Below are 21,280 nucleotides of genomic sequence, written 5' to 3'. Positions count from 1 at the left end.
TCACTTGTCACATATATATATATATATATATAGATAGATAGATATACTCGTGTTTGGCCTCCGGTTACTCCTGTTAATTAATCCTAATAGTACGAAAAGATAGGAGAATTATTTTTGGGTAGTGGATTAAAGTTAAAAGAAATATTTAAGATGATCTAAGAGATAACATGGCCTAAAAAATTAGTGTTAAACTTTATGCTAATGTCATTGGCATTAAGGGTTCAGATAATATATATATTCATAACCCCAATCGAGGTGCTGTACTATTGCCCTTGTAGACAAGTGGGTAATTTCTATTAAGTAAACCAGGCGTCTTTATCTCATTTCTCTCCAGCATTTTTATGAATATTCAAAGTTGATGGAAGCAGCACAAACTCGGGAAAATGCGCTTCAAAGGTTTCTCCTTCTTTCTTATTCGACTACTTATATATATATATATATTTACTGAATATTGAGAGTCAAATGTAATGTAATATAATAATTATGAAGGATATTATTCCACAGGAGATTGTTGCTTTATTCTTTATGATGAATGTTTTGGTATATTACTAATTAAGTGTGAAGGGGTTAATGATGCATTAGGGCAATGTCAAATTCATGATGCCTGATATTAGTTGTACGGAATCAGCCGGTGGGTTGGTCAGTTTTGTTTTAGACTGACTATCACCATATCCTATATGTTCTGTTCACAAAGTTAATTTAAATGCCCCAAACAAAGAGGCACATCTATATATATATAATCACACACGCAAACATATATATGTATGCTAGGAATGAGATTTCATAACTGAATTCTCCTAATTTAACTCCTTCAAACCCTTAAATATATATATAGAATAGGTTAAAGTTTTCTCTTTATAAAAGGATAAAACTCACCCAAAACTCACTAATACATATATAGATATATATATATATGTGTGTGTGTTTTTATCTTTTATAAATTTAGTTTATTTGAGTACTTTTGATTCTAACTCAAATTAAATTTTTTCATTAATATTTTGCGATCAAAGTAAAGTTTTGATCGTACAAAGATAGAATCTCATTCTCACTGTTATGATAGTATTAAGATTTGTTATTCTTAAACAAATGCGCTTTACTTATAAATTCATTCATTCATATATATTTTCTTCCACATTAAATAATGAAGAAATTGGACCGTCGAAATACTTGTATAATAAATTTATCTTGATTTTTAATAAAACAATTTTATTCTGAATTTGAGAAGATATGAAAACTGCAAAAAGGAAGACCTAATTTTTGGTTGGGTATGTATGTAGGTGGGTAGTGACATAGAGAATGTCTTTTTTTTTTTTTTTTTTTTTGTTACTGACAACATTGTTTGTATTGGAGATTGCCTTTCTGTGCCTCACAAGCTTATTAAGTATGGAGACTATAAATTGTATTATTATACATAAAAATAAAATATCCTAAAGTGGTGGTGGTGGTAGTATCTTATCAAATATATTTACTAAGTTATTAGTTATTTTATGTCAAAATTAGGTAATGATATATTACTTAATTAATATTATAAAGTTGATATTTCTCTTGTCCTTTCAATTAAAATTCTAGTTGGAATTAATGGGGTGAGTGGAACAAAAAGGGCCTTAAATTGCAAAGTCTCACTTTAAAAGCGACTTCACCTATCAAACACACGTATATACGTTGCCTCTCTCTCTCTCCCCCATCAACTTTATTAATCTTATATTATATTATATGTTTATGTATTGATTGATTAATTAGTTAATTAATGTATAATATTAAATATAAATGATGCTCTATAACTTTCACAGCTAGCATGCATGCAAACTATGTACATGCGTGGCCGAGATGCATGATGGAATAGTCTACCGTTAGATTTTTATAAAATCTTTGTTCCTGGGGTCTTGTTAGAGAGCTTTCAGTAAGTGCGTATCTATCATCCTCCACTATCAATCCAGATTTTAGGAGGAATCTTTATACTGCTCCAGATTTCTAGTTATGTGGTAAGAAATTCTTTTATAATATTCCTCATATGGTACGTTTCTTTCATCATTAAACACAAATATATATATATCTCCATGTATATAGATCAAAACAATAATCAACTAGCTACGTTTCTTGAAAACTACGTACCCACACTATCTTATTGTACATTAGATATTCTAGATGAATAATAACATTACCATATGTTATACTCTGGATTTAGAAAAAAAATATATATATATATATATATATATTTTTCAGGAGGGATAAAATGATAAAACTATCCTTCCAATATTCACTTTTTACAATTACAAAATAAAAAATATATATATATATATACTCACATTTAGATAAAATAATCTACAAAAATACAATTACAATTTAAGAATATGCAAAATATAATTCTTCTCATTTTTATTATGAAAAAAAAATTAAAATGCTAGATTTGCCGAAAAAAGTTGCTAAAGATCTTCTCTATTGGTGACCAACGTCCTTCGCCAAGGCTTCCACATGTTATTTTTTGCTCAACTGTAAGTTAGATAGCCAGGCATAAATTGTTTCTCTCGTCATCCTCATTATCATCAGGAAGATGTTCATAGTTATTCATGTTATTGGTAGTATTTACCTCCATATGGTTTTCTACTTGTAAATATTATTAGATTATTTTTGCCAATTTAGACATAGCCAACAAGTCTTTCCATCGCCACTTATTTACTATGTCTTTATAGGCTATAACAATTTATGGAGATGATAATAAATGTTGATCATTCTCTTTTAGTCCTCTCAAATCGTGATACATATTTATCATTTTTTCTTAATTGAAGATAACTTTGCATGGTCTCAAAATAAAGAATTTGAGTAGTTGGTATGACAATTATTAAAAAGGGATCTTACATGTAGCAGGTGACACGAGAACACTCGACAATTAAACCTAATAGGTTTTTTTTAATGATAACAATTAACTATAAAACTAAATCTTAAAGACTAGTTATTGACACTTAACAGTGTCCACTATTAACTTATTAATGTCGACATTATGATCATATCATAACTATCTCATTACTAAACATTATGACAATTACCATAAAAGACTAATAGTTTAACTTTGCAATCTTAAATCTAGATGTTAGAAAGCCAAGCCATGTGGATTTAGTCAAGAGGACACTTGGCAATTAAATTAGAAAAAAATATTTTTTTCACTTCATTTTAACGTAAGATTTGACAATCAAATTAGATAAGCAGGTCATAAAGTCATAATTTGTATAAGTAAAGCATGAGATAAGTATTTTAATACTTTATTTACTATAACTTTATAAGTAAATGTAAATTATTAGTTATAAGACAATAATTAATAATATCTAATATACTTTAAGTGATAAGAGGATAATTGGTAACTTAACTAGTTTCAACATCTTCTGACGATAGTTACCACAAAATATGGTCTTACTAGTTATAAAAGTTTGATTATTGAGAACATGAAATTATTTGTCCCCAAACTTGATGAGAAATTAATTTTTTTATCACCTTAATATAATTTAAACTACTTTAAATATTTATCATCACAAACTTACTGAAAATACAATCCCATCCTCATCTTCATCGACCAATATTTGTGAACTAAAATATTCAAATAATGTCAAAATAACTGTTTTCTCTTTTTATGTACACAGCATTTATAGTTTCATATATGTTGTGCATATTTTTTTTTTGTTTAACTACTTACGTAACTTATTTTATAAATTTAATTATTATTTATCACTAAGAGGAATAATTATGCTTTTTATATAAAAATAATATTTTTTAATAATTAGATCTTTTTAATTTGAATAATTGTAATGAAACAGAAATTAAATGAATACATCATGTATGTTCAAAATAGTTAAAAAAAAATAATATATTCTTTTATCACATCCAATTATTTTAGTTCATGAATTTTTTATCATAAAAATAACAGTATATGTTGCATGTATATAGAATTTATGTCCATCAAAGTTAGTAAGATTAGTAAAAAGATTACAACAGACTTATAGTAAATGAGTGAAAAAATGAATTAAGAAACTAATAAGCCATGGTACTTTGTAAGAGATATATCTGAAAATTTTACAAGTTGTTAATATATAATTTAATATTTTATTTGATTAAATAAAAAATATCTTCACTTAATTTTATGAAATAGTAAATCTACAAATCATAGATTATGTTATTGAGATGCGTTTAATGGTTGTACGTCTCGTCTAATTAATGAAATGAACGCATTAATGTCAAAGAAAAATATTTGAAGGAGCAAATATTAACAAAGAAATATAAACTTACGTTTAAAAAATAAATTGAAACACCCTACTACTTGTGAAATCAATTAAACCAATTTAACTTAAATTTCATCCGAGAAATTAAGAAAATTTTTGTTTAGTTTTTAAGATTGGATTTATTAATGATGATGCTTTGGGTTGGTTTTTCACTTGTCCATCTATAAATTACAAAAGCAGATAAAACACAATTCTACGCATATAATTCCGATTATGCCTTAATTAAAGTTTATCTTTGATGGGCAAATTAGAGATTCAATTTATTTTTATAACCTGCATTTTCTTGGTGCATATAAAAATTGATTCATTTTTTGCAATTTGATTGAAAAAAAAAAAAAAAAACTAAACAAGATCTAATATATTTATAGTTTTTATTTTAAAAATTTAACGGAGTTAGTGCCTTAATAATAATAAAAAATTTATAATTATTTTATAATGAATAAAATATTTAAAACTAAAATGAAAAATAAATAGAAATGAGTCCTTCAAAATAAAATCTTATTTTCATACGACAACCCGCAAAACGTCGTCGTCAGAACGCTTTATTTTCTTTTATTATTTTTAATTATTATTATTTTTAATAACAGAGATGCTTTTTCTTTGTTAATTCCCTAAGAAAATACTGAATTGGAGTCGGGCGTAATTACCATCGCCGGCTCTCGCTGGCTGAAGTCCTTTCCATCTCCAGTTGCCACCTAATCATCTTTATTAGCCTTTACCCTTACCCATACCCACACACAAAAGGAAGAAAAAGAAATCTCTGGGTGGTCTTTCTCTGGGTTTTGTAAATCTACCCAGTAACGCGAAATACCATAACAAATCATTATCGTTATCGCGACAGCAACCACCGCAGCACAAAACCAAGGCCAATTCCTGCCAATCAAATCGACCAGGGAAGCTTCAATACTTTTGAGGAAGACGAAAAAGAATCGGAGATAAGTGGAGAAGAAATTTCGACGTATAAATGGCGAATCTGTACGTGAAGGCGGTGCCACCGGCGGATCTGAATCGAAACACAGAGTGGTTCATGTACCCGGGGGTGTGGACCACCTACATACTCATTCTCTTCTTCTCCTGGCTGCTCGTCCTCTCTATCGTCGGTTGCTCTCCTGGCATGGCCTGGACCATCGTCAATCTCGCGCATTTTCTCGTACGTTCTCTGTTTTTCTCTCTGCGAGTTTTGAATGCAAACCGTCTTCGTGCGGTTTTTAATTCCTTTTGGTGGTGCATGTTTTTGAATGTTCTACTGGGTTTTGTTGTAATTGAGGAGCGTTAGCAAGTAGGGTTTCAAATCGTTCTTTGTTCTACTGGGTTATGTTCAATATAACCGTGCTTGATTCTTTATCACGATGAAGACCCGGTTTTCTTTCTTCGTTTACTTTTTACCTTTATTCGAAGGTGCTGGGTTCACGGCGTTCTGTTCTATTGATTTTTTCTTCGGGATTTAGTTGGTTTTGATTGGAAAAATTCTCATGTCTCGTGTCTATGGGTGATGGGGTTTGATAAAAAATCTAGAATTTGGACAATATTCTCTTCTATCAGAACCGTCTCGGTAGCCAAACAGAACTTTGGGGTGCCCACTCATCTCCAACTGGTTGATTGGTGAGATGGGCATCTTAATTTCCCAATTTTTCTTGCCCATCTAGATCTCCAAAATTGGTGTGATACTGACTTAGGTCCATGATTGAATTGCATGCAGCACTTCTTATATTCAATTAGTGAGTTGATCTGTTGCTTCAACGGAGCGGATTTCTTAGAACCATAATTCACATTTTTATGACATTTTGTGGATTGACTACCTATGATGCCAAGTATAAAACCTTGAAGGTCTTGAACTACATGGTCCGATTTTGTTATCTTGCTTTATCGACTAGATGAAGGCATCCACTTGGGTGTCCTAACTTCTGTATATAAACCTATCAAAAACAGATTTTAGCTTTTACTTTGGTTAAAAACACTTTTAATTTTGCCTGTTTGGCTACAAATTGCTTTCTAAATGCAGAAGCTGAAGCTAAACACACTCTAATAGAGAAATACTAGAATAAGCTTTGAACCTGTTTCAGTGACTTTCTTTCCTACCTATCTTTTTTTTTTTTTTTTTTCTGAAATAAAAAGTAGAAAAGGTATATTAAGTTAAGGACACCAAGGGGGTGCCAACCCATGTATAAAAATATTTACAAATTAGTAAGTGTATCTTTAAAGTTTCCAAAATGCTATAAGCTATGTATAGGGTACTCTAAAACCAAAGATCCGAAATAGTGTTTTGCCCCTGATTTTATGACACTCCTCATCCACCCTCTTGATAGCTCTCATATTCTCTCTTTCCAGACCATCCAAAATATTCTGAGCAGAATAAGATTCACAATTTTTCTCCCCTAACTAATATCCTCCCAAGCCCAAGGCGCATCTCTAACCAGCCCCACAATAACCCAACTAATCCCCAATAATCCATAAATCATAGTCCATAACTTATACACCTCAGGGCACCATAAAAGAATATGGTTGCAAGTCTCTGCTTCTCTCTTACACAGAAAGCAACTATTAACCATAATTCTACCCATTCTCAATGGTCAAAATGCACTCTCTTTCTGTCTCCCACGCAAAAAACGCAATTTTTGGAAGAGTTTTAACTTTCCAAATCTGCTTGAATGGAGACCTGGTACCACTCGCACCATCATTCCCCACCAAGTGGTTATAGTAGGACTTGACAGTGAATTCTCCTTTCTTCTTTAATTTCCACACTAGCTGATCCCTGTTATTGTTCAGATTCACCATAGACAATAAGTAGAGCAGAGCCTTGTATTCTTCAATCCCCCAGTCATCATTGTGTCTATGCACTCTAACCTCTCACTTCCTGTTACCATCACCAATCTTGTACGCCTCGTTCACTGTAATATTCTTGAAACATGCAATGGCAAAAATCTGTGGGAATTGATAATTGCAACTTCCCACTCCAACCCACTCATCTCTTTAAAACAAAATACTATTCCTTCTCCCCACTTTCCAATTTACACACTCCTAAAATTTTTGTCTTCCCATCCTTGGTCTCCTCCACAATCCTTACCCATGAGGTCTAGTATTAACTCTTGTGAACTAACCTTTCTCCGTAGTCCCCCATTTAGCATCTATAACTCTCTTCCACAACCTGCCATTCTCCTTCATATATCTGCACAGCCATTTTCCTTGTAAAGATTGATTCATCTCCACACAAATGATATCAGCCCTAAACCTCCTAGAGCCATGGGCTTCTTGACCTCACCCCATTCCACGAAATGATACTTCCCTCATATCCTCAGCATCTCCCCAAAGAAAGCTCCACTGAGTAGTCTCCAATTTCTTTGCAACTTTAACTGGAATTGTCAGCGTGCTCTTTATAAGTATCAACCTTCCCCCTATCTTTAATTCGTAGTCTAGGGCTTAATGGAGATAACCCACTGAACTTCACCTAAGATGCTCTACAACCTGTTTAACAGAAATTCTGGTCATTTTGTTTGTGCAGTCTGCTTACGAACTCATAAGGAAACTCTAGTCTATGCTTTCCTATAATTCATAGCAGATTTGTTCAATCTATGCTTTCGAGAACTAAACAATCCAAGCAAACCTCACACCATGAACCAATTTGAAAAATTCGGTACATAGATCTTGGGGAGGTTGAGCAATACTGGCTCAACTGGTAACTATGGGCCCATGGTTTTACTGGATCCATGTGAATCATCCCTGGTTGAGTGAGGTGGGTCTGCCGGCTCTGACTTGAGTTTGGGGCATGTGACATTTATGAAAAGATTTTTTATATCTATATTAATATATTCTTGTATGTTTTTATATCTATATATTCATATTATATGTACTTCAAGTTCATTCGATAAATATAATAGAAACTGAGATAAAAGAATCATATTTTAATGAACTTAGCTGTAGATTTCTTGAGCTCAAGATCAAGTTCAAGGCTGGCGCTTCTTCTTATGTTTTTTTTTTTTTGAGGAACAACTCAAACCTTGACTTCATTTTATATGAATCAAATCTGAATAGGATTCACCTCTGGGAACTCTTAAATTTCAATAATTTTTGGCTGAATAAGCTCAACTATTTTTAGCTTGCTATAATTTCGTTCCTCCCTAGTCTGGTTGTAATTTGCTACTATTTGTGTCTAGTTATGGTAATAAGATTTGCTGGATTATGAACTATTTGTTCATTATTCTCTATTTTCTCTTTAATCCTAAAACTAGCTTTAACTTGTTCCTCAAAAAAAAAAAGAGAAAAATAAATTGTTGCTTGTTTCTAATTTCTGTGATTGTGGAACATACTGACAAGATTGCTTCTGACCTCAGGTAACTTATCATTTCTTTCACTGGAAGAAAGGAACCCCGTTTGCTGATGACCAGGGAATCTATAATGGCTTGACTTGGTGGGAACAGATAGATAACGGACAGCAACTTACACGGAATAGAAAATTTCTAACTGTTGTACCTGTGGTGCTGTAAGTCTCTAATTTGATACTTCAGGAAGCATTTATAACTGCTGTGCTGTCAATTTTTATTTGCATATGAGTTTGGGTCTGCAATTTTGTGCATTCATAATCCAATTGCTTCAGGAATTCGTTCGATTTGCTCTGTTTTAACAGTTTTCATTTTATCATCATGCCTGTTACACAAATTGCATACAAATGTTGTCAATTTTAAAAATTACTTTTTGGCTTTCAAAGTAATAATTAGAAACTTAGTAGCTATATTTGATCTCCTACCAATATTAATTTTAATTATGTGTTTTAAATATTGTATATGCTTGCATTTTGATTGTTTGTAAATACAAGTTGAAAAGCAGTCACCAATTTTCGGGTGAGCGGCAGCTGTTTGCAATCTGCTGAAAAAAATGTGCTTAGAGAACTAGGGTGCATTAAGCTACTTAAAGTAGGCAAATTCGTATATAAAAATTAAGCAGTTACTTGACGGACAAAGTAGTGATTGCAAAAAGTAAACACTTGTCTTTTATAAAAAGGTAATAATTTTTTTTTTTTATTTTTTTATTTCTTTTTAAACCAATAAGATAGTCTAGCCTTTACTCTCTCTCTCTCTCTCTGTCTCTCATTCCCTCTGGACTGCAACAGATTTCCATCTTCCTCTACTACATCTAATCCAAATCTCTACCAACTCAAACCCTAACTAGCAGGGAGGAGAGCTTCTCTCCCAGCTGGGTCCAGTGGGGCCGACCTCCAACCCACTTAGAAATCACAATGATTCCCTCCAGAAAAGTTTTTCTTGTAGATCGAAAATCATTCCACATTACATATGATGGAAAGAACCTAGAGGGTCTCCGCATCAGTGAACACAATAGGGGCTTCAGAAGGTTCATAGCTCTAAACAAGCAAGAAGTTAAATGGCTAGTAGATGTGTTGACCAATTTTTACTGGCTAAAAGGAGGAGCAACCTGGGGGAGAAATTTCAAGGGCTCCTCACACAGAATCTGGCTTGCCCTAAGCTGGAACTGGTATGGTCGTTTTTTGGTTATGACTGAGGAAAATGGTAAGTTGACTAAACGGTTATTTATCCCAGAAGGCACAGAAGTGGGTGGATGGTGGTGCTTCATGAAGTCTGTCTTCGAAATGGCTGAGGTCCCTCTGGCGAACCCATTTGAAAACAAGGTGGCCATTATCCCTAACCCATTGTCTGACCCAGCTCCTGGCGGATTTCAAGTTTGCTCCTTGCTTCTGAAATGCCCACACTGCAATCACGGTTTTAGGGTCTTGGCTGAAAGCGATGAAAAGAAATCTTTTGCTGATGCTCTTAGCATGAACCTGGTTTCCACCAACTGGTCAAAGTCGGGCGCTGCTGACCTGCCAACAATCTGGGTAAAAAAGATAACTCCTGACCCGATTCCCGCTCGAAATAATTTTGAAATTCAAAAGCTGAAGTCTGGTGATGCCTCTAAAAAAGCCGAGCCCAAATTGAAGCCCAAATACAGTTGGTTTGAAAAAGAAAAGTGGGTTAACCAGGCTGGTCCAGGTGGTGCAAGGAAAAAAGTTGTAAGTCCAAAAAAAAGGAGCCCAATGGTGTTATGGAAGGGGAGATCCAAAAAGATAAACCTGACCCGAGCGCCTGATCCAAATATAAAAATCTCCTCCTCCACACAGATGAGCCCTCTTAGTGCAGTTTCCATTGTGCCCGCAGAGGTTGAATGCGCTTCGAGAGTCGATGAGCCTTTAATCGAGCAGAAGAACAAAGATATGGCAGTGGGTTTGCTTCAACATGTTAGTCGAGATTTAACCCCAGGTAAGCGACTTGATCCTTTTCTAAACAACTAATTTTTACCAGGGTCTCAACAGTTGGAAACAGATTTGGGGTTACAACTGGCTGTGCTGCAAAACGATGAGACGAAAGACCCACCAATGGAAGCAGTAAGTGTCCTCACCGAATCCCCACTCATACCAGAATGGTCTCCGATTATTGTAGAATCCTACTCTCATTGGGTTATGCAAAATATTCTTGGCATCAGCAAATCACTGGGTGTTCCATTTGAGTGTTGCGAAGATCAAGGTTTGTCAATTTTCTCCGAGCTTGATAACAGAATGAGTGGAAGGATTTCCAGCTCTGACGGGAACACTTCAAAATCTAAAAAGCTAACAGCAGGGGGGGCCAGAGAACTGAAAAAATTGCAATGCACAATGAACTATGACAACAAAAGCAAAAAGAATTAGGGTTTTGGGGACGTCTCTGAAAATTGTGAATGATAGGAAAAATTATTTCATGGAACGTCAAGGGAATTAATGATGCGGAGAAGAGGAAGATTCTCAAAGGTTGCCTTGGAAGATGGAATCCCATCATTGTTTGTTTACAGGAAACTAAAATGGAGATTATCAGTGATTTCAGTGTCAAAAGCTTATGGAAGGCCGACGGGGTGGAATGGAAGTTCTTACCGTCTAAGGGTTCTGCTGGGGGCATTCTCCTTATGTGGAAGAGGGACTTGGTGACTTGTATGGATGTTAAAATAGGTGAGATCACAATTTCTTGCCTTTTCTCTAACAATAACAACAACACTACGTGGTTTTTTTCTGGTGTTTATTGCAGAGGCAATGATTCGGAAAGAACATTGCTCTGGCAAGAATTGAACAAGTGTTTCAACTGTTGGGGTTGGAATGGAATCATTGGAGGGGATTTTAGTACTGTTCTCAGAAGATCTGAAAGATCCGGGACTCAGTTTAATGCAACACTGGCTAATGAGTTTCTTGTTAACATGGAAAATCTTGACCTAGAGGATCTTCCATTAAAAGAAGGAAATTGGACCTGGAGTGATCAAAGAGACCCACCTATTTTCTCCAGGATCGACAGATTTTTGGTATCTGCAGATTTGCTCCTTATCCTCCCAGAGTTTAAATCAAATGATTCTATCTAGACCTACCTCAGACCATTTCCCAATTTGTTTAGTTACTGACGGCATTCACTGGGGTCCAATCCCTTTCAGGATCAATAACAAATGGATCCAGGATAGTAAATTCAAAGAGCTGGTGACAGAACAATGGAATCGTTATCCTAGCAAGGGGACGGCTAGCTTCATCTTGGCCAAGAAATTAAAGACGCTCAAATCTTCCATAAAGGAATGGGCCAAGGTTGCAGAAATTAACGAGGATAACGATATTAAGGATTATCTGAATGAAATTGGAGAACTGGACCGAATCGAGGGACATGGCGGTTTGACAGCGGAGGAAAGAGATGAGAGAGATTTGCTCAAAATCAATTTGGCTAATTGTATGCATAGGGAAGCAGTATCTTGGAAGCAAAAAGCAAGAGAAAAGTGGCTTAAAGAAGGTGACCGGAATACCAAATATTTCCATTGTTTGACCAACCATAGAAGAAGAATCAATTATGTTGAGGAAATTGATGTTGATGGGATCTGTATTAAAGGCAATGATAATATGAGAGATTGTGCCATGTCTTACTTCAAAAGGCTGTATATGGAAGAGATAGAATGCATACCTAAATTAAATGGTCTGCAGTTTGCTCACTTAGACACTTTGGACAAGCTGCAGTTGGAAGCTGAGTTTACAGACTAAAATTTATAGCTGCCTCAAGGAATGTAATGAGGATAAAGCTCCCAGACTGGATGGCTTCAATTTTAAATTTCTGCAACTTTACTAGGAGGTTCTCAAAAATGGCTCCATGGTTAGATCTTTGAACTCCATTTTCATTGTCATGATCCCCAAAAAATCAGGAGCTAAAAACATCAAAGATTTTCGCCCAATAAGCCTAGTAGGATGTATTTACAAGCTTCTCTCATTCTGTCTAAGAGGTTATCAAATTGCCTTCATAAGATCATTGGCTTTTATATCCGGTAGACAAATTACTGATGCTATTCTTACAGGTAATGGGGTGGTGGATGATATTTTTCAGAAATAATAAAAAGGGGGTTCTATGCAAATTAGATATGGAAAGAGCCTTTGATCATGTTTATTGTAATTTTATTGATTATTTGCTGAACAAAATGGGTTTTGGTGAAAAACGTTGTAGGTGGATTCGCACTTGTATTTCCACGACTAGTTTCGCTGTTATGTTTAATGGTGGTCCTTCCAATTTCTTTTAGGCTTCAAGGGGTTTGAGACAAAGTGACCCACTCTCCCCATTATTATTCATAATTGTCATGGAAGGACTAAACAAACTCATAGAAAAAGCCAGAACTCTACATCTATTAAGGGGTATCCAAGTGGGTAATTTTGGCTCAAAAATTGAAATCACTCATCTTTTCTTTACCGATGATACCCTTATGTTTTGTTAACCGGATGTTAATTCCCTTCTCACTTTAAGGTGTATTCTTCTTTGCTTTCAAGCTGTTGTTGGACTCAAAATTAACTTGCATAAATCCGAACTTGTGGAGATTGGCAACGAAGGCAACAGGCAGACTCTGGCTTAGGTCTTAAACTGCAAAACTGCCAATTTACCCATCAAATATTTGGGGATGTCTCTTGGTGCTCGCTACAAAGATCGGAGAAGTTGGGACCCAATTATAGAATCTGTTGAGAATAAGCTTGCTGGGTGGAAAAGAAACTTTCTTTCAAAGGGAGGTAGATTAACACTCATTAAAAACACTCTATTGAATCTTCCGATTTATTTTCTCTCCATTTTGTGCATCCCTTAAATTATCGTAAAAAAATTGGAAGTAATTCAAAATCGCTTCCTTTGGGGTGATGAGATCAACAAAAGGAAAATCCACCTTGTCAAATCGGAGGAGCTCAAAAAACCTATTGTTTCTGGAGGATTGGGAATCAAATCTGTCATCACATTTAGTTAAGCTTACTTAGCAAATGGACTTGGAGATTTTGGAATGAAGAAAATAGTCTTTGGAGAAAACTGATTGTTCATAAATGGTATGGGAAAGACTTGCATAATTCCAACTTTCTGGATCACAGCATACATGGCTACAGTCTACGGAAGAGCATCAAGCAGGTGGGGAATTCTGTATCTAATTTTTTCAGGTGGTCTATTGGTAATGGAATGAAGATCAAATTTTAGAAAAATGTTCGGATTGGACATGATACATTACAGAATACATTTCCCAGTATTTATGCTATTTCCAGGGAGAAAAATGCCCTCATTGCCCATATTCTAGGGTCAAAATCTATTGGGGACCGGAACTTGGCCTATACAGGAATCTTGAAGACTGGGAGATGGAAGAGTTCCAAAATCTGGTTCAGATTTTGTCCACCACCAGATTGAACAACAATGAGGATAAATTAATTTAGAATCTGAACAAAAACAGAACATTTTCGGTTAAATCTCTCTACTCCCAGTTGGCTGGGCATAATTGTCAAAAGTTTACAGCCAATATTGTTTGGAAATCTAAGGTCCCACCTAGAATTTCCTTCTTTGCTTGGGAAGTTGCTAGAGAACGCATTTTAACTTTGGATAATCTTCAAAGGAGAGTTATCACTATGGTCAATAGATGCTTTCTTTGTAAAACTGATGTGGAAACATGAACACCTGCTCCTTTGCTGCCCCTTCTCTCAATCTCTCTGGGTTGCTGCCGGTACTGTTAAGGATGAACTTTTTGCCTGGGAAGGGCTGTGCAAGAGAAAAGCTAATCGTAAAATCATTCATTTAATTACCTTTTGGATTATTTAGAAAGAAAGGAACAACAAAACTTTTGAGGGTAAAGAATCGGATTTTGTTGCTATCAAGAATAAATAGTTGCACCTTTTTGGGTCTATTGTTTTTGGGCACAACCTTAATAGTATTGTTGATTTTGCTTCTATTGTAGATACTTTTACTGGTCGGTTAAATCTCTCTACTCCTAGTTGGCTGGGCATAATTGTCAAAAGTTTCCAGCAAATATTGTTTGGAAATCTAAGATCCCACCTAGAATTTCCTTCTTTGCTTGGGAAGTTGCTAGAGAATGCATTTTAACTTTGGATAATCTTAAAAGGAGAGTTATCACTATGGTCAATAGATGCTTTCTTTGTAAAACTGATGTGGAAACATGCACACACCTGCTCCTTTGCTGCTGCTCCTCTCAATCTCTCTGGTCACTGGTTTTAAATATCATGAATTTATTCTGGGTTGTTGCCGGTTCTGATAAGGATGAAGGGAAGGCCTGTGCAAAAGAAAAGCTAATCATAAAATCATTTCTTTGATTATCTTTTGGATTATTTGGAAAGAAAGGAACAACAAAACTTTTGAGGGTAAAGAATCAGATTTTGTTGCTATCAAGGATAAATGGTTGCACCTTTTTGGGTCTATTGTTTTTGGGTACAATCTTGATAGTATTGTTGATTTTGCTTCTATTGTAGATACTCTTACTGATCAGTTAAATCTCTCTACTCCCAGTTGGCTGGGTATAATTGTCAAAAGTTTTCAGCCAATATTGTTTGGAAATCTAAGGTCCCACCTAGAATTTCTTTCTTTGCTTGGGAAGTTGCTAGAGAACGATTTTTAACTTTGGATAATCTTCAAAGGAGAGTTATCACTATGGTCAATAGATGCTTTCTTTGTAAAACTGATGTGGAAACATGCATACACCTGCTCCTTTACTGCCACTTCTCTCAATCTCTCTGTCAGTTCTGTTAAGGATGAACTTTTTGCCTGGGAAGGCCTGTGCAAGAGAAAAGCTAATCATAAAATCATTCCTTTGATTATCTTTTGGATTATTTGGAAAGAAAAGAACAACAAAGCTTTTGAGGGTAAAGAATCGGATTTTGTTGCTATCAAGAATAAATGGTTGCACCTTTTTGGGTCTATTGTTCTTGGGCACGACCTTAATAGTATTGTTGATTTTGCTTCTATTATACATATTTATTACAAAGTTTACCATTTTTAGGTTTAAATAGTTCCATCAAAACAAGCTTTTGAGGACCTTCTCTTAGTACCTGTTATTATGGCTTTCTTTAGAGAAGAAAAATGCTTTCTTACCATAATCTTTTGATGTTTGTCTTTATCTTACCTCCAATCATGGAATACCCTTTCAACAAACTGAAAAGGTGTAAGTTTTATCATACCTCCACGCATGGAGATTTGAAAGATCTGTACCTATCCTAAGAAAACATAAAATAAAAGAATCGTTGAAGAAGAATAATATTTGTTTATGAGTATAGTAACTTATTTTGCTTTGGTGACTTTCTCTTTTATCACTCTAGTTTCTGCTCTACCTTCCCCAAGCTCATTCTCCCTGGAACTCCATTTAAGACATTCCCATGGATAGTCTTTCAACAAACTGTAAAGGTGTAAATTTGAGATGATTTGTCAGTTAATCTGCATTAACAGTATTTGTATTGAAAGTTCTGAGTCAAAAAGTTGAAACTCACTTCTAGGGTGATGTTGTGCATGTTCACTGAATGAATGAAATGCATAACCTTCTCTGGAGTGATGCTTTTCCCACTCTGTGTGTGCGCGTTTGTGTTTATATATATATATAATACACACATTACCTTTAACAAGTTTATATCAAAAGAAGCAGGAAGCCCTGATATTTTCCTGTTACTTTTATGGCCCATTTGATTCATTTCTTATTCCATTTGAGCTAATTCAAAGTTCTAATTTCATATTAGTCTTGATATATATGATAAAAAATAACTTCATGTTTGAAATATCGTTGCTCCCATCTTAAACCATGGGAATAGGAATTCAAATCCTCTCTGAAGGTGGGAATTGAATTCCCAGATAGAAATTGAATTCTCTCACAAAAAGTTTAAGGTCGGGGTAATGATCACTCAAACACAGAAAATCATGATGTAATTATGCATATCAAGACTAAGACAAAATTGAAATTAAGAATTAGTTAGGAATTGGAATGAGAAATGAATTAAAGAGGGACCTTAGATAGCATTTGCCTTGGAAATTGGGAAATGATCTCTGTAATCAGAGTACTCATATTTTGTCCTGATATTCGTACATTGTTGCTGTCCCAAAGGCATGAATTGGTCTTGATTTGCATGCTTAACGCTTTTATGCCTCTCTGTCGACTGTTTTTGGTGGGACTTACAATCTGTCTTTTTTTTTTTCAAAATATCAGATGTCCGGTATTTTATGGAGATTAAGACACAGAACTCATACTTTTTTTTTTTTCCAACAGATACTTAATAGCCTCGCATACAACTGATTACCAACACCCAATGCTCTTCTTCAATACTCTTGCGGTTATTGTGCTTGTTGTTGCCAAGTTCCCTAACATGCACAAGGTCCGAATATTTGGAATCAATGCTGATAAGTGAGCTGGCTTGGGTTGAAAAATAAGGTCTTGCCTGCTTTAAACCCACTGATCCTTCCATTCTGCTTATAAAAGTTGAATCTGTGTATAGTAGTAGTCAGAAGTCCAAGGATCTCTGAATCTGTAATGTTTTTGGGCCAACTGTTTTTAGGGGTGATCTTAGTTAATGAAGCATTAAGTAATAAGCGTGTGTTGAGTTACTCTGTACAGTAGGAGAAATTCCATATTGTATCTGGAAACGGGAATATTACTAGTGGCTGTTATTAGGTTATTCCATGTTCTGACTGGATCATCTCCTCTCTTAAAATATATATATATTTTTGGAACATTAACATGCTTTGTGGAACCAAAACTGGTTGCACTTTGTTTCCATAGGACAGCCTTTAACCCTTGACTGTATCATCTCCTCTCTTAATATATATATATATATATTTGGAACATTAACATGCTTTGTGGAACCAAAACTGGTTGCACTTTGTCTCCATAGGACAGCCTTTAACCCTCATCTAGTGCTTTATTGGTTCCATTTTAATTCCGCCCAGAGCGGGGTGCAAAAACATAACATGGATCGCTGGTAGTTTATCAATGGCAAACAGGTAAGGGATGGGAATGTAATTTTCTTTTTGTAGGAGAAAATGGTGGGAATTCTCAAAGTAGCTTAGCATGTTTTATTGAAAAAATTAGAATGACTTTAAATTTGAACATGGGGTTGAATTTCTGTTGTCAAAGTAAACAAGCTATGTTGCAAACCTCAAGCTGGAATGACACTCTTGATGAGTCCAAAGATAATGGCAATGATTTATGCCCAAACATAGGGCTAACAGCTGAGAAAAACTATAGTTGTGGATGGAAAAGGATACTAGTTATTAAATTTCTCGGCAAAGAGAATAGGCTATCGTAATCTTGAACAGAAGTTATTGAATGGTAGTTAAAGCAACGATGTACCATATTTGAAATCCTTCAATTATTTGATATCAAGAATGATTTCTATTTAGCTATTTGATGAGGGCCAGTAATGATTTTGCCTTGAGGGGAGGCTCGTGGGTAAAACCTGAACACCCCATCTTGTACTTCATGGGTCCAAGCTTCATACTCAAGAAGGCCACTGTAGACAAAATTGTGCTCGGTACCCAATATTTTAGGCTCAGAATCAATTACTTTAATAAAGAATTCTTATAAATAAATCTAGGAGTGCAATCTAAAGAGTATTTCAGGTGAATATTACTACTTTATTGGTTGTTACTTGAGACGATTCACAAGGATTTTTGCTTAACTAGATATTGGTAAATCACTCCTCTCCAAATACTGTATCATGAACTAGTTTATAGAGTTGAATATGAAAGACTCCATCTTCCATCTAATTTGTTTTACTTATAGTTTATGGCTGTGGAACTTATAAATGTCCATTAATTAATCTAATCATACGGGATTTCATGCATTAAGGAAAGTGAGTTGACGTTGAAAAGCATTAATACATGATCTCATCTATTAAGGGATTCCTGAAACTTATACAAGTATATGACCATAATCGAGCAAATAAAGAAAGAAACAAACAACGGACAAAAAAGTGTTGGCCAGAATGTTATAACAACCTAAGAGGGAGATGAATTAAGTTTCTAAAACTTTAATGCTTTTTAAACTTTCTAGAGAATGAACAATATGCATAATAAATTATTGCTCATAGTAATTAATAATTACTATGAAAATAAAAGAATTAAAAGAAGAGGAATTGTAAACTTGATTTAAAGAGGTTCGACCACTGATCTCGTACCTATGTCTTCTACTTAAGTAACCTGCTTGAGCTTTCTACTATTACCAACAAACTTTTACAATACTAGCTTTCTCAATGCCTAGCTCACCATATAAGTATTTTTCATAAACACAAAAACTCAAAATTATACTCTTTATATTGTATTACGTGCAAAGTATTAAGCATGAAGAATTTATGGGTGTTGAACAGCTGACATTTTAGTTCCAGCACATAAGCTTTTGAAAATTAGAATTGCTATTTCAGAGCCTATTTCAATCCATACAAACTTTTTTTTAACTTGCAAAACCATGTGTCCTTTTCCTTTGACTTCAAATCTCTCTTGTTGATTTATGTAGATTTCTTCGTCCAAATCTCAATGAAGGAATGTTGTCTTCACATTTAGTTGTTCAAGCTCAAGATCTAAATTAGCACTCAAATAAAGAATTACTTGAATAGAGCTCATCTTTACAACAAAAAAAAAAATATTTCATCAAAGTCAATTACTTTCTTCTCGTTGAAACCTGTTACTACCAAACAAGCCTTATATTTCACTAGTTTCTCATCGTCCATCTTAAGCTTGAATACCCACTTATTTTTCAAAGCTTTTCTACCTTTTGGAAGTTCCACTAACTCAGTTATTATTCTTCTTCAAAGAACTCATCTCTTCTTGCATTGCTTTCAACCACTAAGTTTTTTCTTGCTAGTTCTGAACTTTTTGGAAGCTTTTTGCTTCCTCCTCTTCAGTAACTGTAATATACTCAGAACTGGGATATTTGGTAGAAGGATGACATGTTCTAGTTGATCTTTGAAGCTGAGGTTCGTTTATAATTTAGGATGCAAAGTGCTGTTCCCCCTACTCAACATCATCTGGTTCTGACATATCATCAAACCCTTGATCATCATGTAACTCTCCCTCATTTGTGACATCTCTGATCGAAGGAAAAACTAGTGCATGAAGAGGAATATCTTCAATTGTAATCTTCTCTGATGTCTCAAAGTCCGATAAGGTCTTGTGCTCATTAAAAATCACATTATTGGACCTAACGACTTTCTTCTTCACTGGATCCCAAAATCTATATACAAACTCTGTATTTCTATAACCCAGAAAAATACATGAAACTGTCATGTTATCAAGCTTCTGTCTTTGCTCCTTACGTACAAGCATAAATGTCTTGTAGCCAAATACCTTCATATGAGAATAATTGACGTCTTTCCCAAACCATACTCTCGTAGGAATATCAAAATCTAAAGGAGCTTATGAATATCGATTCATTAAGTAGCAAGCAGTGTAGAGTGCTTCACCCCAAAATAGTTTTGGTAAATTAGCCATTTTTAATATGCATCTGACCTTTTCAAGGAGGGTTTTGTTTGTTCTTTCAGTAACACCATTATGTTGAAGAGTACCAATACTGTCTTCTCATGTTTAATTCCATGCTGTAGGAAGTAATTCTCAAACTCCTTTGAAGATTTTTTTTCAAAAATTAATTTTAGATAAGATTTTTTCAAAAAAGAACAGAAAATAATGATTGAATAAAATTTTTCAAGATTTTATGTAATATTTTTTAAATTTTTACAGATGTAATAATACAGATATTAAGCCCTAAAAGTAGGAAATTAGTTCTTTTTTTTATATAAATAATTAGTCTTGAATGAAGTAAAAGATATTGCAATTTTCTCCCACATCTTTCTTTATCTTTTTTCTATCAGTTATTCTTATTTTTAACCAATAAGTGGTATCAAAACCATAATCGGTCTAAGAGGATCTATGAAGAGAAATAAATAAAAAAAACATAAAAAACGTTACACTTCTTAACCCAAAATGTCAACCACCAATAGCCTTTATTTGACAGCTCTACATACTTTTAATGGTGAAAAACTACCAAATTTGGTCAATAAAGATGCAAACATATTTACAAACCTTTGTTCTTTGGGAGATTGTAACAGAAGACAGACCTGTTTCCCCATTGCCAAGAGATCCTACATTGGCACAAATTAAAAACCATTATGAAGAAAAAGCCAAAAGATCTAGAGTCATAATTGTTATTCAAAATTCAGTGGTAGATTCAATTTTTTCAAGAATCATAACATGCAAGACTGCTAAAGAACCTTGGGATAGATTAAAAATGGAATATTAAGGAAGCAACATAACTAGACAAATGCAGATTTTGAATATGAAAACAAATTTTAAAGCTTCAAGCATGAAAGAAAATGAATCTGTCAACAAATACTTTGACAAAATTTCCTTTATAGTAAACCAAATCTGTTTACTTGATGAGGATTTTTCATATAGCAGAATTGTAGAAAAGGTTTTTGTGATACTTCCTGAGAGATTTGAGTCCAAAATTTCTTCTCTAGAAGAGTTCAAAGAGCTCAACATTATTTCAATGATTGAACTAATGAAGGCTCTTCAAGCATAAGAATAAAGAAGGGTTATGCGCCAAGAAAAAATTACTGAAGGAGTCTTTCATGCATAAAATCATCAAGAAAATAAAGGCAAACAACACTCTTCTAAAAAGCTGGAAAAAAAAATGACAGTTGTGATGGCAAGAGAAAATTTGCTCCTTGCAAACACTACAAA

At 34.3% G+C, this 21,280-nt stretch overlaps 1 protein-coding gene across 1 annotated transcript; it reads left to right on the top strand.

Moving 5' to 3' along the window:
• Positions 1–4,877: 4,877 nt before the first annotated feature.
• Positions 4,878–17,284, top strand: LOC110810986 (uncharacterized). The gene is made up of 3 exons (XM_022037320.2): positions 4,878–5,418; positions 8,597–8,745; positions 16,818–17,284. The coding sequence occupies exons 1-3, from the start codon at positions 5,233–5,235 to the stop codon at positions 16,954–16,956; spliced, it is 474 nt and encodes a 157-aa protein (XP_021893012.1). The 5' UTR covers positions 4,878–5,232; the 3' UTR covers positions 16,957–17,284.
• Positions 17,285–21,280: the final 3,996 nt, after the last annotated feature.

Source organism: Carica papaya, chromosome 5 (genome assembly GCF_054855325.1).
Source record: "Carica papaya isolate Zhongbai chromosome 5, ASM5485532v1, whole genome shotgun sequence".
In the NCBI taxonomy this organism is placed as follows: domain Eukaryota; kingdom Viridiplantae; phylum Streptophyta; class Magnoliopsida; order Brassicales; family Caricaceae; genus Carica; species Carica papaya.
The sequence above is the reverse complement of the archived record's forward strand: the minus strand, read 5'-3'. Positions and strand labels throughout refer to the sequence as shown.